The sequence below is a fragment of the Etheostoma cragini genome, chromosome 12 (genome assembly GCF_013103735.1).
Source record: "Etheostoma cragini isolate CJK2018 chromosome 12, CSU_Ecrag_1.0, whole genome shotgun sequence".
NCBI classification, from domain to species: Eukaryota; Metazoa; Chordata; class Actinopteri; order Perciformes; family Percidae; genus Etheostoma; species Etheostoma cragini.
This window is the reverse complement of record NC_048418.1, coordinates 10,633,149-10,646,439: the sequence shown is the minus strand read 5'-3', so window position 1 is coordinate 10,646,439 and position 13,291 is coordinate 10,633,149. Positions and strand designations below refer to the sequence as shown.

At 41.0% G+C, this 13,291-nt stretch overlaps 1 protein-coding gene across 3 annotated transcripts in view; it reads right to left on the bottom strand.

The window, feature by feature from the left end:
- LOC117954504 (netrin-G1-like) overlaps nucleotides 1–10,210 on the bottom strand; it is a 57,159-nt gene extending 46,949 nt beyond the window's left edge. For 2 of the 3 annotated variants that reach the window (XM_034888356.1, XM_034888359.1), the window contains exons 1-2: nucleotides 10,026–10,210; nucleotides 2,909–3,555 (exon numbers count right to left, since the gene is read on the bottom strand). In XM_034888356.1, coding sequence (XP_034744247.1) covers nucleotides 2,909–3,154 — 246 coding nt within the window. In that variant the 5' untranslated portion in view covers nucleotides 3,155–3,555; nucleotides 10,026–10,210. Of the gene's footprint in view, nucleotides 1–2,908; nucleotides 3,556–8,551; nucleotides 9,097–10,025 lie in introns of those variants that run through there. The other variant, XM_034888357.1, reaches the window with a different exon arrangement.
- Nucleotides 10,211–13,291: the final 3,081 nt, after the last annotated feature.

The window sequence follows — 13,291 nt, the reverse complement described above, 5'->3', positions numbered from 1 at the left end:
AAACTTTTAAGACGATGTGGCAGCCATCTGCCAAACGCTTATTTTTGTTTTGTGTATAAACACTTCCATGCTCATTACATGGCAACTACAAATGATTCAGTTTAACTTTGATTTGCATGAAAATGAAGCCTCCTCTCTAAATGAAGTCCACGTAATGGCCTGCCACTTTTGAAAAAAGACCTTAAACCGGTGTTGTACGCCACAGTGCACCACAGGAGAACAGCTTTAATACCAACACATTTTGAAGACACCCTGAAGGTCTCCAGCTAAAAAAAAAAACAGGGCTAATTCCCTGATGTAGAACATCTGTCCTGGTTATCTTGGACTCTTTTATTGCTTGTCCTAAACATTCAATAGAAAGCAGGCTTAATATTTTGACCAAAACCAAAAGGGTATCTTTACCATTTCATCCAAAAAGTAAACGACCTCAAAACTTTACTTATAAAAGATCCACTCTTGAATGATTAATGCCCTTTTCATGAGCAAAGGCTGTCATAACTATATTCAGCAGAGCTTAGTTTAGACAAAAAAACATCCTTGAGCGACAGAGATGGGAATCATAAGCACAAGAAAGAGTGAAGGGAGGGGTGACGAGTCATCCAGGATTCTTTGACCATCCGTGATGAGGGAAACCAACTCCTGGGGAAAGTGATTTGACTAGGCTTACCGCAGGCAACTTGGTGATTGGCTAAAAGAGCTAATTTGCATGCTGCTTTCATCTCAAACAAACTCCCAGGGAGCACCGGTGGATAAGGTCAGCAGTGTCAGTCTGCCAGTGTGCCAGCCAAGAACGTAAATAGATCAAATGCACACGTCATTTGAGCGAGTGCTGGAGGAACCTGTGTTCTTGATCATCTGGACAATGATGACCTCAAATTCGTGTCAGAGGTGATCCTGGCACCCTGACTATCAGGTGTCGGGACATCCGAGCAATCACATAACAAAACCTTTTAGTCAAGTCAAGGTACCGCTTGAATGTACACGTTAAGCGGTGTTGATGTTATATTCTATCCATGAGGTGAACAGGATCTTTTTAAGCCTTGTTCCTATTTGTGATGATACTAGTTGAAACTTTCAACTTCTTTCAAAGAGCCGGTCTAAAGCGTTCACACCAATGTGACTAGACGAGACAGGGTATCATCTCCATAGCAACCGCTCTTTGGAGTGCCGTTCTAACTTCCGTATGTTAGGCTTTTTTTTTTTAAGCTGGATGTGTCATTTTTTTGGGGTCTACATATGAATATGGGTAATGTTAGTGATATTGAGACGCTTGCTACAGTTGCGTTTCTAGTTCTAGTGAACGCATTTTAGTTCTTTGATTGACCATATGACGTTACCATCCTTTCAAGCAGTCGTTGAGGCTCCATCTAAAACTCTGCCATTTCGACCAGCTGTTTGGAACATAAAAATAAAATACTGAACTGGGCTTTATCATTTATGTTGATAATCTTAGTTTTCATTGACCTGCAGTGTTTCCATCAATATCTAAAACACAAAAAGTGCATTTATTAATATAAGGGTTTTAACCGTGTCTACTCATGACTGGAATTTGACATTTTAGTTAAAAATGTAATATAAATATTAATAATGACCATTAAACTATATAATGAGTGTTGTTAGTTAAGTGTTCTTTCATTCATGACTATTTGTATTTCATTGCCTCTGGTTAGAACTTACCTGTAAAATGTTAACTTTTTTTAATCAGTGTTTTACTCTGTGTTATGTTAATGTTGCGTAAGGTAATCTAGTTGACTAATAAAGCTTTCACTGTTCGTTTAGATATAAAGCTTCACAGAAATGTCACACACGACTGGCAACCAGCTCCTTTTCATCCTACAGCGGCATGAAATGTCTCAATGCCATCTGGAGCTGAGAAAAATAAAAACTCTTTTTTTAAAGATGCCCATTTTAATTGGTAAATATTTACTTGCAGGAGCTCTCGGGGGGCACGCATGCACACGACTTCTAATAAAGCACTTTAAAGCCTATGGGCTCTTGCTGCTTACTTTTAGTGTGATTCTTAACAAATGCAACCTGTGGTTGAACTGTGGATAATGGTTGATAAGGGCCAATGAAACACAATGCTAAACACTGTGGTGAGCATGCAGAACATAATAACTGAGCCCCTACAATTACCATGGCACTGTGTGTTTGCGCGTGCGTACGTGTGTGGTTTGACTGTGTATGTGCAATCATATTTAAGTGTTTGTGTGCACTATCACAATATTTTCACCAAATAGATCATAATAACATTATTTGAGGAGGAATAAAAGTAACATTAAAGTTCTACATTTGCATGCGGATTGTGCGAGAGAGCACAACATATATCCCAATATATACGGGAACCCAAAGAGATTGATAAAAGTGTCCCTTTTATGGCTTTGTAGAAATTAAAAAATACATACACATGACATTTGTCAACATCATCAGTGTCAGAAAACATTTCATATAACTTAGCTAGACCAGACAAATGAGCTCAGAAATGTTTAATTTTATTGTTATTCATGCTCTATGACTTATGTGCTTGTGCATGTAAGTGTGAATGTCTACATGTGCCTGTCCATATTACACGGTTCATGTGTGAGTCCATAGATGCCTGTATGTCCTACCTTTAAGTGCAGTACATGTTTTAGTGTATATGCGTGTACTCATCTTCTGTATCTTAATACCTGCTTCTCCAAGATTGTGTGTGTGTGTGTGTGTGTGTGTGTGTGTGTGTGTCTAGCTTGTGACTGATGCATGTTAGAACTTGTATTCTTACTTGCACACCGGGTCTGTTTGCACATTAATCTCTGCTGCAGCATGTTGCCTTGTATACACTGCTCTCTCTCCCTGACCCAGTATGCTGTGTGATCCTGCCTACTACCTCATTTGTCTCCATCATGGGACAGTCAAGGTTTCCACTCACCAAAGCGCAGTATGTTTCTGGCGGATCTCCACACGTGATATTTGGGGGGTCGAGGGCCACTCGCAGGTACTTTGTCATGTCGGTGGCTTCTGGCTGACAGGCCATGTAGTCCCATGTCAGGCCCTCCTCTGTATAGATCTGGGACTTGCACACATCATAGTGTCCCCAGGCCGCCGGGTAATGTTGCATGGAATGTGCCACACTGGTGCACACAGCTTGCAGAGTGAACAATGCGGGCCACATCATCTCTGATCTAGTTCTGTATGGTGTATGTGGACCTTTTTTTGTCTTTACAGCTGATTCTTTGTCACAGAAATGACAATATTGCTGAGCATTTTCTAAATTAACTGCAGCTTTGAATGGTGCAATGGTGCTTTTGGGAACTGTGGTAGCATGTTGCTACTTTTGTTTGAGCAACTCCAGGCAATGGTTAGCACTCATTCAGTTATTTTGTCTTCGATTGCTGCCACTTCTGCCTGGCTGATGAGGTGTGTCCACAAGGGAGCTTCTTCCCAAGTGTTGGGCGTTGATGAAAGGGTCAACAAACGGTCAGATGTGATGTGCAGAGAGTTGTGATAGTAGTCAGGGGCTGCTAGATGTCTTAGCTAGATCTCCTGTCAATTGTGGTTTTAGCAGCAGTCAGCTTCCTAAAAGACAGAAGAACATGACAGTTTGAATTAGACAGATGGCATAAACAGTTATCACTGTTAATAGAGGTTCGACATGGTTTAGGGGAATGAGGTGGCTATGTAGTAAATGTAAATGTGCTGTATTTATATAGCGCTTTTCCAGTCTTAACAACTGCTCAAAGCGCTTTACTTCTACAGGAAACATTCACCATTCACACACATTCATACACTGTGGCCGGGGCTGCAGTACAAGGTGCCACCTGCTCATCAGATAAACATTCACACACATTCATACTCCGATGCGCAGCACCGGGGGCAACTCGGGGCTCAGTGTCTTGCCCAAGGACACTTCGACAATCACTGCAGGGGCGGGGATTGAACCACCAACCTTCCGATTGGCAGGCAACCGCTCTACCACTGAGCCACAGCCGCCGTAGTGCATCTTACACACACATACATAATACATGCACAAACACAATGCAGGGCTCTGCTGATTATATTCATCCCTATATAATAGCCTTGCCAAAATCACTGTATACATCTCAAATTGAGCTTGTTCTGCAAAGCCTAATCTCCATTTGACTTTTGTTAACAAAAACACTTATTTTGATGTGTCAAGTTACTGCTTTTAAGTTATTGCTTTTCCGATTTTCTTGCTCCTGTATGGCCGAATGCGGAGTTGCGTTTGTCCCAATGCCTTCAGAGGCATTTGGGAAATATTAAAGTAAAATTGGGAGACAGAAATGGTCTATTTGAGGGATTGCATGTTTCTCGGAGCTATCACAAGCCATCAGTCAGATGGCCTAACTCATCAGGTAATAGTGCCTGGCAGCAGTCAGAGGAGACCCACGCAATGTCTCAGGTACAACGTGGGTGCAGTAGTGTAGAAAATATAACTGAGCAGCTATATACAGCTGCCTGCAACAGAGTAATGACAGAGTAAATAGGAATTAAGTTACTGTTGACTGTCAGCGTGCTCAGGTGGCCTGAGGTTTTGCCATAGAGAAAGAAAGTCAATGTTCCTGCGAGTGGCAGATTCACTCACATTTCAATTGGACCTCTGCCTACTTAGGGGACCTTTTCAACAAGCATGTATGGTCTATGCTCTTAAAAAGCCCATTACAAGTTTGCCGTGTCACGTCACATTTATTCTTACGCAGATTCAGACTTGAAAAATGCCTGACACAAGCAGCTGGTACATGCAGTTGAACCAGTAAGTTTCCGGTCAGCAGCTTTCCTCTCTACCCTTTAGGCTACAGCCGCGTCCCTTTGACTGACAGATACTGGTGAAAGAAAATGTTTCAGGTAAAATGGGGTTTGAAGCATTTGGAGAATCTTTATTGTTCTAAGGAAAGAGCTGTGTCAAGAGATTAAAGTTTTTATCCAGAGATTACCAAGTCAATTCAAATTAATTAACAAAGGGATTTTAATAAAAAGGTTTGACGTGTGAAAGGAGAAAGACAGATCAGATTTGAGAAAAAGCAACTTAATGAGTTGCTGTGGCTCACATATGCAGGCTGGTTCCTGGGCTCCCTGCTTACACCTAGAGGCATTAGAATTCAGTATTTTAATTTGGCCAGCTTGTCTTGGAATAAAAATTTTGCAAATTTGAATGAGTTTTGACCACATCTAAGGTAATTACTGCTTTCTTTCTTCCAACCTAATGCCCCTTTCACAATTTGACTACAGGCTTGAATGCATTCCAACTGTAATGTCAGTTCATCTGAGGCAGAAAGATCAGCTACACTACACACCCTTCAAAGTGAGCCATGTCAGGAGGTATAAATGCCAGACTTCGGGTGGGAAATTTTGGCTCTTTAAATGTGTGCTCATGTCAATCAACGAGACTCCCAAGAAGAGGCCAATTACAAATTTGATAACACAGCTGGAACTCTCAGTTATAAATAAGCCATTTCTTTAAGGGGATGCATGCATCAAAATTCATGAATATAAATGTCAGTGATCAGAAATGCAGCACGGAATGGACCACTCTCAACTCACATGACCACGCACGCACGCACGCAAGCACAGGTTTACCACCTTTCATAATGAAGCAGAATTTCATTATAAAGAGAGTGAGCAGCTGCTCAGTAACCAGTGGATCAGTCTGTGGTTGTACTGGGCAGCTTCCAGGTATGAATATGTAACTGTGTAAATGTGATCAGGGTGTCCCCTAAAAAGAGAGGCTTCCTCTCACTGAACCTTCCCTGAATGAATAAAGGTAAAAAAGGTTGCTTATCATTGTATTCAATAATTCAAAGCTAATAAGCAAATGGAGCTAACCACGGGAATATTGGATTTAATTCCTCGACACTTGGAGCAATGAAAACCATACAGATAAAAGGAAGGTCTCCGTAGACAGACACTATTCAACATTAGAGCACTACTAAGTGACAGGAAAGGCAATAAAAAAAACAATATCATATGTTTAACATTTGTGTAATGCTTAATTATAAATTGTACTCACAAAATGTTGCTATAGAGGTCCTAACATAAAAAGGTCACAATCATCAGTTAAAATTATACAGAAAAGTAGTGAATGCAATGTACCCCAACATTAGAATGATCTACCTCCGTTTCCTCCAGCTTTGCATTTATCAAAATGCAAGGAAAAGCTCAGGAATGTCATAATTTCACTGAGAAAAAAATATGAGGTCAGATTCTATATTAAAAGTCATCAATATTTGAGCATCTCTCCTACGCAGGGGGAGAGAGAGCTTAGGGTGACTCCCCCCACCCCCCACCCTCTTTTCCTTTACTTGTTTTTGAAGCCTCTGAAACACCCCCTTGTGTCCGCTTGCATTTCATCCCCTGGGCAACTCAAGCATGGCAGAGTGTTTTAAAAGTCAGCAGGCAGCCGTGCCCTGTGGATTATATTGGTTACAAACTCCCAGCCAGAGTCTTCAAAACCATACTAGGATGTATTCCTTTCATTTTATAGTAATCTGGCTAAAGTGTGGGCTTGCTCTCTGTTTCTAGTGTGTTATAAAGACGCATACTTGTTTTTTAGCATGTACTTTTTATCAATGCCATTTGGGCTCCATTGACTGACATTACCTTGCGATTGCATGTCAATTTACGCCATAGCGAGTACTATGAAAGGGTGAATCTCCATGTAGGGAGGTTTGTCGGGGTGGTGGATGGGTAAAACACAAGACTTTTGTCCAAGAGACCGGGGATTGCGTCCTGCGTGTGACGTTTCCTTGTCCCGCTTTTGACACACGTCAATTGTTGCGTTCTTCTTTTACCAAAGCCAAACTTGTTTTTCATTTCCTAAACCCAACCCAGTTGTTCTTTTCCTAAACTCAACAAAAACGTTCTTCTTTTAATAAAAGCCAACCCCGTTCTTCTTTTCCTAAACTCTAAACCATAGCTTCATTCAGTGTACAGTGTCTATACAGCGTAGACATACCTGTACATACGGATAGCTAAAAAAAGCGTACAGATAACACGCCACCTGACTTAAGGAAGTTGGTGTGTACATTTACGCGAAGTCATGATGCCATGTTGGACTGTGGCTTTATGTTCACCTCTTGGCTCCCCTACAGGGAAAAGTGATGGGGAGCTGTCCGTGGTGCTGAAAAACAGGACATCATATCCGCTCCTGTGCTCCACAGTGTCTTTAACATTGACATTAGTATTTTCAAGATGACACCTTTATTGATTCTAGAATAAAAACTAAAAAAGTCTCAAGACAGCCTAAGCTGATGCTCACTCTGTGGTTTATTATGCGACATTTTGCTATTTTGTTGTTTAGCCTTTTTCTATAGAGCACCTGCATGGGCAGGATTTTGGATGTTCACAGGTACAATACCGCCTTGTTGTCTATATTCATTTTGCTGACTTCCAACCAATAACTTCTGATCCATTGCCAGTTTGAGCAGACTGATGCTTTGTGGCTGGCTGATGAGCGCAACAATAAACGGTTAATGCTTCCAACTTTCTCCGTGCCAAGAACAAACCCTTCCATATGAGTCACAGTGGGATCTACTGGCAAGCAGGAGCATGTGTGTACACATTTGTTTTCTTATTGTTTTTCACTCCTCTCTCTGGATCCCTCCTTCAATTTCAGTCCTGCTCTCTCTTTTCAAACCATTCTCCATGTCTTTTTCTCTCAACAGCATTCTTGCTGCACTATCCCCAAGCACATTCAATATTACAATTAATGTCCAAGATCTGCACCTTTAGCCTCCGTAATTAGAATGCATTTTTATAAAACAAGGACTGACTGTGCATTTCTGCAAATAGTTTACTTGACAGGATGTGGTTGATATGGGGACAATGTGAGGGTCACTCACTGTGGAGCCCAGCTAGAGAGCCAGCCTGCCTGCACCACTGCCACACATGAAATATGATGCCATGTATTATTCAAAGTTCCTCTGCTGAACCACTAACATGAAAAAACCCAGAACATGTTGCCCACATATAAAATCCAGGACATGGAACTTGCATGCAATAAGAAACCGAGGAAAAACATTAAGAAAAAAGTCAAATCATGTTATATTTTGTCAGGTCATATACCCAGGTCAAATACAGATGCAAAGAAAGCCACCATTTATCAGAACTTAGGCGTAACATAAGCTGTGCTCAGCATGTTCTGGGTCAGATTTTGCGCAGAGGCGAGGCACACCTAGATCTGATTTTACTGACCTGCTGCGCAACAGGTTAAAGTCCATTTTATTGAATTTGGGCTGTTCGAATGAGGAAAATGGGGGTACATTTAGAGTAACAACAGTTTTAGATAAAGTAATTCCAATGTATATTTATAAGCTCCCATATCTTGCAAAACAAAGACAATTTCCTTAATACAGTAAAACCTATTAAAAAGGAAATTGAAGAAACGCTGTTGAATTTTTTTTATTCTAATACTTGTGCGCTGCTCATTCCTTATTCACTTAACCCTCTTGAAACCTGATTACAGTTAACGTTCCGCCCATGAAACAGCCCCCTATAATTACCCCATAATTGCCCATTTAGTTACGATTGTGTGACGGTATGCAAAAACAATACTCACTTTTAACTTACACTCCAGGGACGAGCTGCTCATTCAACAAGTTACTTACAGCCAAGACTACTTGCAGAAAGATTTCCATACGCCTTTTACTGATTCTTCTATTACCAATGTATTCAAATTTCCCCCGATGGACCTGTAAACGCGATGTATGCGCAGAAGGCGCTCAACGTTTTCTCTTTCTCACAACTTTTCTTTAAACTTTTGCTCCTCATTAAAGCGGCCTTTCCTTCCATATAGCATTCCAGGACTTGCTCACGTTTAGACCTTTTCTTTCGCGCTTAACGCCGCCGAACATCGACTGGTCTGGTGTCCACACAGCTATTTGGCTTTGCGCAGCGCTGCTCTTGGCTCAGCGTTCATCGGAATGGTGCACGAAAGGCACTTCAAGTATAGCCTTCAAGGGAATTCACAGTGGTCGCAAATTAACTCCATGAACGCGTATTAAAACACATCCCAATGGAGAGCAACTCTTGGAGTCGTTTGAATAGATTTCTCATTCCAGCCGAGTTGTGGACGGGAGATGAGCAAATTGATAACCAATCTTTCTAAAATGGAGCCATTATGTCCAGTTACATATAGCGTTCCGCCGGGTCCTAAAGATAATAGTGACTTGCTTGTAAATCTCAACTTCATCCGTTGTTTTTACGCGGTTGTTTTATTTCGATCAGCTGCGCCAAGTTTTCAGCATTCCCTAGAGAAATTTATTGTGATAGGCGATACAGCTGTTTGCCATTAGGGCTGATACTGTGTTTAAAATGCAACTCGTCGCTAAAATTCAACAAAGCCAGTGACTTTATCTCGCTGTGATGCTTGTAGAAAATCATGGGAAATGATATTCTCACTTTTATTTATATGAAGGAAATCCTAAACCCTTAACACCAATCGATTTGTAAACGTAAACATATCTGCAGGAGCACTAGTGGAATCTTGTATATAAAGTCGCCCGATTATTACTCAGCCACGAGCTGCATCGCTTTCTACAGCTGCCCAAACAGCCCAAACAACTGCAATCCTGAACGCTCCGATGTCATTCGGAAAACAGTTCAAACAGGTCGGCTACAGTATGCAGTAATAGGCATTGCAATCCTCACCTGTAATAAAGAATAGGCCTATCACACACATATCTATATATCCATAGGTAAATCAAACCTGGAGTAAACTGACTGAGTTTTTATTATCACGTTTTAGGAGCAGGACGGGGGATCCATGTGGAGAGTAAATCCACCGAAACTTAACAGAGGCAAGTCCTCAGGGCAGGCATTCAAAGAAGGCTGCAACGCAATTAGAATGCAGTCTAAGTTGCAAGAATTGGATCTCCGGAGAAAAAAAAAAACATAATCTAAAAATACGATTTAATTCTCTTGTTTGTCCATAAACTGAGAACCGCCCGGAGGTCACAGACACAGACTATTACCAGATCAACACCGCTTCAGCCGCACTCGATGCTTTCGGGAAAAACAAAAGAAGAGCTTACCTTCCATCTAAGAATGTTTGGGATTGGAGCTCCGCTGCAAAAAAAAAAAAAATAAGGAAAAGGAGAAAAACTCCTCTGGCTGGACTTGTTGGTGTAATTATTTGGCGAATTTTGAAGGCAGAGCTGAAAGAATAACTACAGTTAGGTGCGTCTACCAGGCTCCCTTGGCGAGGAGTCATAGATGTCACCCCCTCCTCTACGGGGTGCCAAGCAGCACGGCAAACAGCCGCGGTGACAGGTCGTTTTCAACACGCATTTTAATTGTGCTGTATTGCCAACTGGTGGAGATTGCACGATAAGAACGACCGCGCCCATCTGAAGGTCACCACAGTAATTGAGTGGACCGTGTCGGTGCATAAAGGCTTAATGCTCCTGAGTTTTAGCATCAGGAACTCTAGCCCTCGTATTCTCCATTCTTATTTTTAGAGGTGTGTGAAATGATTGTGTTCCTTCAAAGACACAGCGCCAACTCAGTTCTGGTTTAACAAGAAATGCAAAGATGCTGCTCCGGAAAGCTTTTCAGTTTTCTTACATACCACTGGTTTTACTGTCTGCTGATCTACTTTTCCCTGCATGTTCAGCACCCTGGACAGCTCTTACGCACTGTAGGCAACTTCACAACATGCTGGAGTGGGTTTTTAACAACAAAAGTGTAATTTTATTAATTGAAATGATGCTGGAAAGTACTTCATAACCGTTGTTTAGAAATAAGTTTGTTATGAATCCGTTTTGTTATAGTAAGAAATTTGGGGCTCCCAATGGGTTACTTCCTTCCCTCAATCTTTTTTTCCTAATCTTTAGTCATTCACTTGTCCTTCTCTCCTCCCCTCCTTACATCAATTCATCCATTGTATTTTAAAATTTAAGAAGAACCCCATTGTAAAAAACCATCCTGTTTTCAAGGTGTCCATGTAACCGTCTTTGTTATTTTCATGTCATCTCTTTCTTTTAGATACAGTATCAGAAAGTACTAGTGTACATCAAAACCTTTCTGTCCTGCTCTTCATTACTCTTTATTTGGAGCATATACTCTAAGCAGTTCAGTGTCTAAAATGCCCCCTAAATAGAACCACAGCCCGTATGGATTAATATGCACTCGAAAAATGGAACGAAAGAACTGCAATCCCATTAAAAAGTGACAATGCCATTTCTGTTCTGATAAAGACGGATTTTGTTTGGGACCGGAGCTGAATGACAACAAGTGTCTCTTCCCCACTGAGGTAAAGTGGCTCACATTGTATCTGAGGGCTCAGCCTTTGCTTAGAGCGACTGCTGCTCTTGACATTTCCATTAAATCATTCCTCTAGGAAATGCTACCATCCCGCCCTGACAGTCACATTTCCATGACTGTGCTCTGTCATTTTGATTATAAGCAGTATAGATAGATGGATGGATGGATGGATAGATAGATAGAAGTCCGTTTCTCAAAAACATTAAGGGATTATGACTACAAGACAAATAGTCTACAGCCATGGTAGTGGCTCTTAGACAAAATATTAACAAGCTAACATGTTCACAGTGAAAATGCTAACAACGCTGAGTTTAAGTTTAGTGTTTTAGCATGCTAACATTTGTGTTATATTCATTCATTCTATTCAACACAAAGTACATTCAACACAAAGTACATCTAAGGCTGATAGGAGTGTGTCTTTGGTTTAGTTGTCCATTCATTTGATTATAAACCAAATATTTGACGAATAAGAACATTCTGACCTAATGATTCAATTCAATTTTATTTATGGTATATAAATCAAATCATAACAAGCGTTATGTGGAGACACTTTACAGATAGAGTAGGTCTAGACCACTCTCCATAATTTACAAAGACCCAACAATTCCAGTAATTCCCACAAGAGCAAACATTTAGTGTGACAGTGGCTAGGAAACTAGGATGGCAATAGGTGAAAAGTCAGAGGATCACTAAAGTGATTACAACTACTCAGTACTAAATGTCATGGTAACTCATCCACTCCTTCAAACAGTTTTCAATCATTTAACTCAAAACCACAAATGTCAACCTCCTAGTGATGCTAGAAGAAGAGGAAGTCAGAGGATCACCAACATCATTAGGAGTCATTCTCTGGGGACTATAATTGCCTGGAAAACAGTGCATGGCAATCCATCTAATAGTTACTTCAGTTTTATTTAAAGTGGTGGACTGACCGACCGCCATTGCCGTTGCTACAGCAATGCCAGTAGATTGGCTAAAAAAAAAAATGTCCAAAGCCACAATGTAAAAAATATTCCACAATCACAATCATTTTGTGGGTTTCTGTTTTTGCTTTACCTATTTTTATTCCATAAACAGTAGTAGAGGAACAACTATTAGACCACAGTTCATTAAATTTCAATGTTTGCACACTACAGTAGTTTGACGTAGTAGGAATACAAATTGCTGCAATATGTGGCTCCCTCACAGCCCCCATGGGTCAAAGGCTGCAGGGTCATCTGAATGAATCCACAATGCCTGCTTGAAATCACATCAGAGAGTAAGGAATTCCTCCATAGCTGCTCCACGGTCTTTCAGCAGCATGCTACGGTGTACAATGAGGATACAGAGGTGGATTCTGCCCTCTCACCCTCTCACCCTCTGCACGTCCTCTCCCTCGGTGCCACCCAGAGCTTACGCTGACAGAGATGGAGGGTTTGCTGTTTGATTCAACTCTCAGGGGTCTATTGATAGTTTCAAAGTGGAGTCCACCTGCCACTGCTTTAATCATCCGTGACCCCAGCTGCATGTTGGAAGACTGCAGAGGGGGACGGGATCAGCAGCCCTTTACGTGTGTGTGTGTGTGTGTGTGTTTGTGCAGTCAAGGGAGAAAGAAATAGAAGATAGATGCACAGATAAAGATAGAGAGAGGATGAAGAAACATTCAGACCTAAAGAGATATGATGAGGAGAATGAATGAGTCTGTCCAGCCATTTCTTTAACCTCGTCATTATGTGTGGGTTGAGAGTCTATGCGAGAGAGAATAACACTTGTTTTGATTCCACTCAGCTCCAGACTTTTTTTTTCTTCTTCTCATGAAGCATTTCTTTCTGGTTTAAATGTATTATTAGTGTATCCAATCAGATTTTTCTCCAGAGTTAGAGCAGAGTAAATCAGCATGCAAGCACAACTTATGGCTGCCAAATTAATTCAATTTATTTCTAAGCCTTTCTTAAGGCCAAGGTTATAATTATGGCATGCAATTAGAAGGGGTATAAATATTAGATAACTTCTAAATTCCCTGTGAAAGTTAACCCAAAAGTTGTTTTTTCAGGTA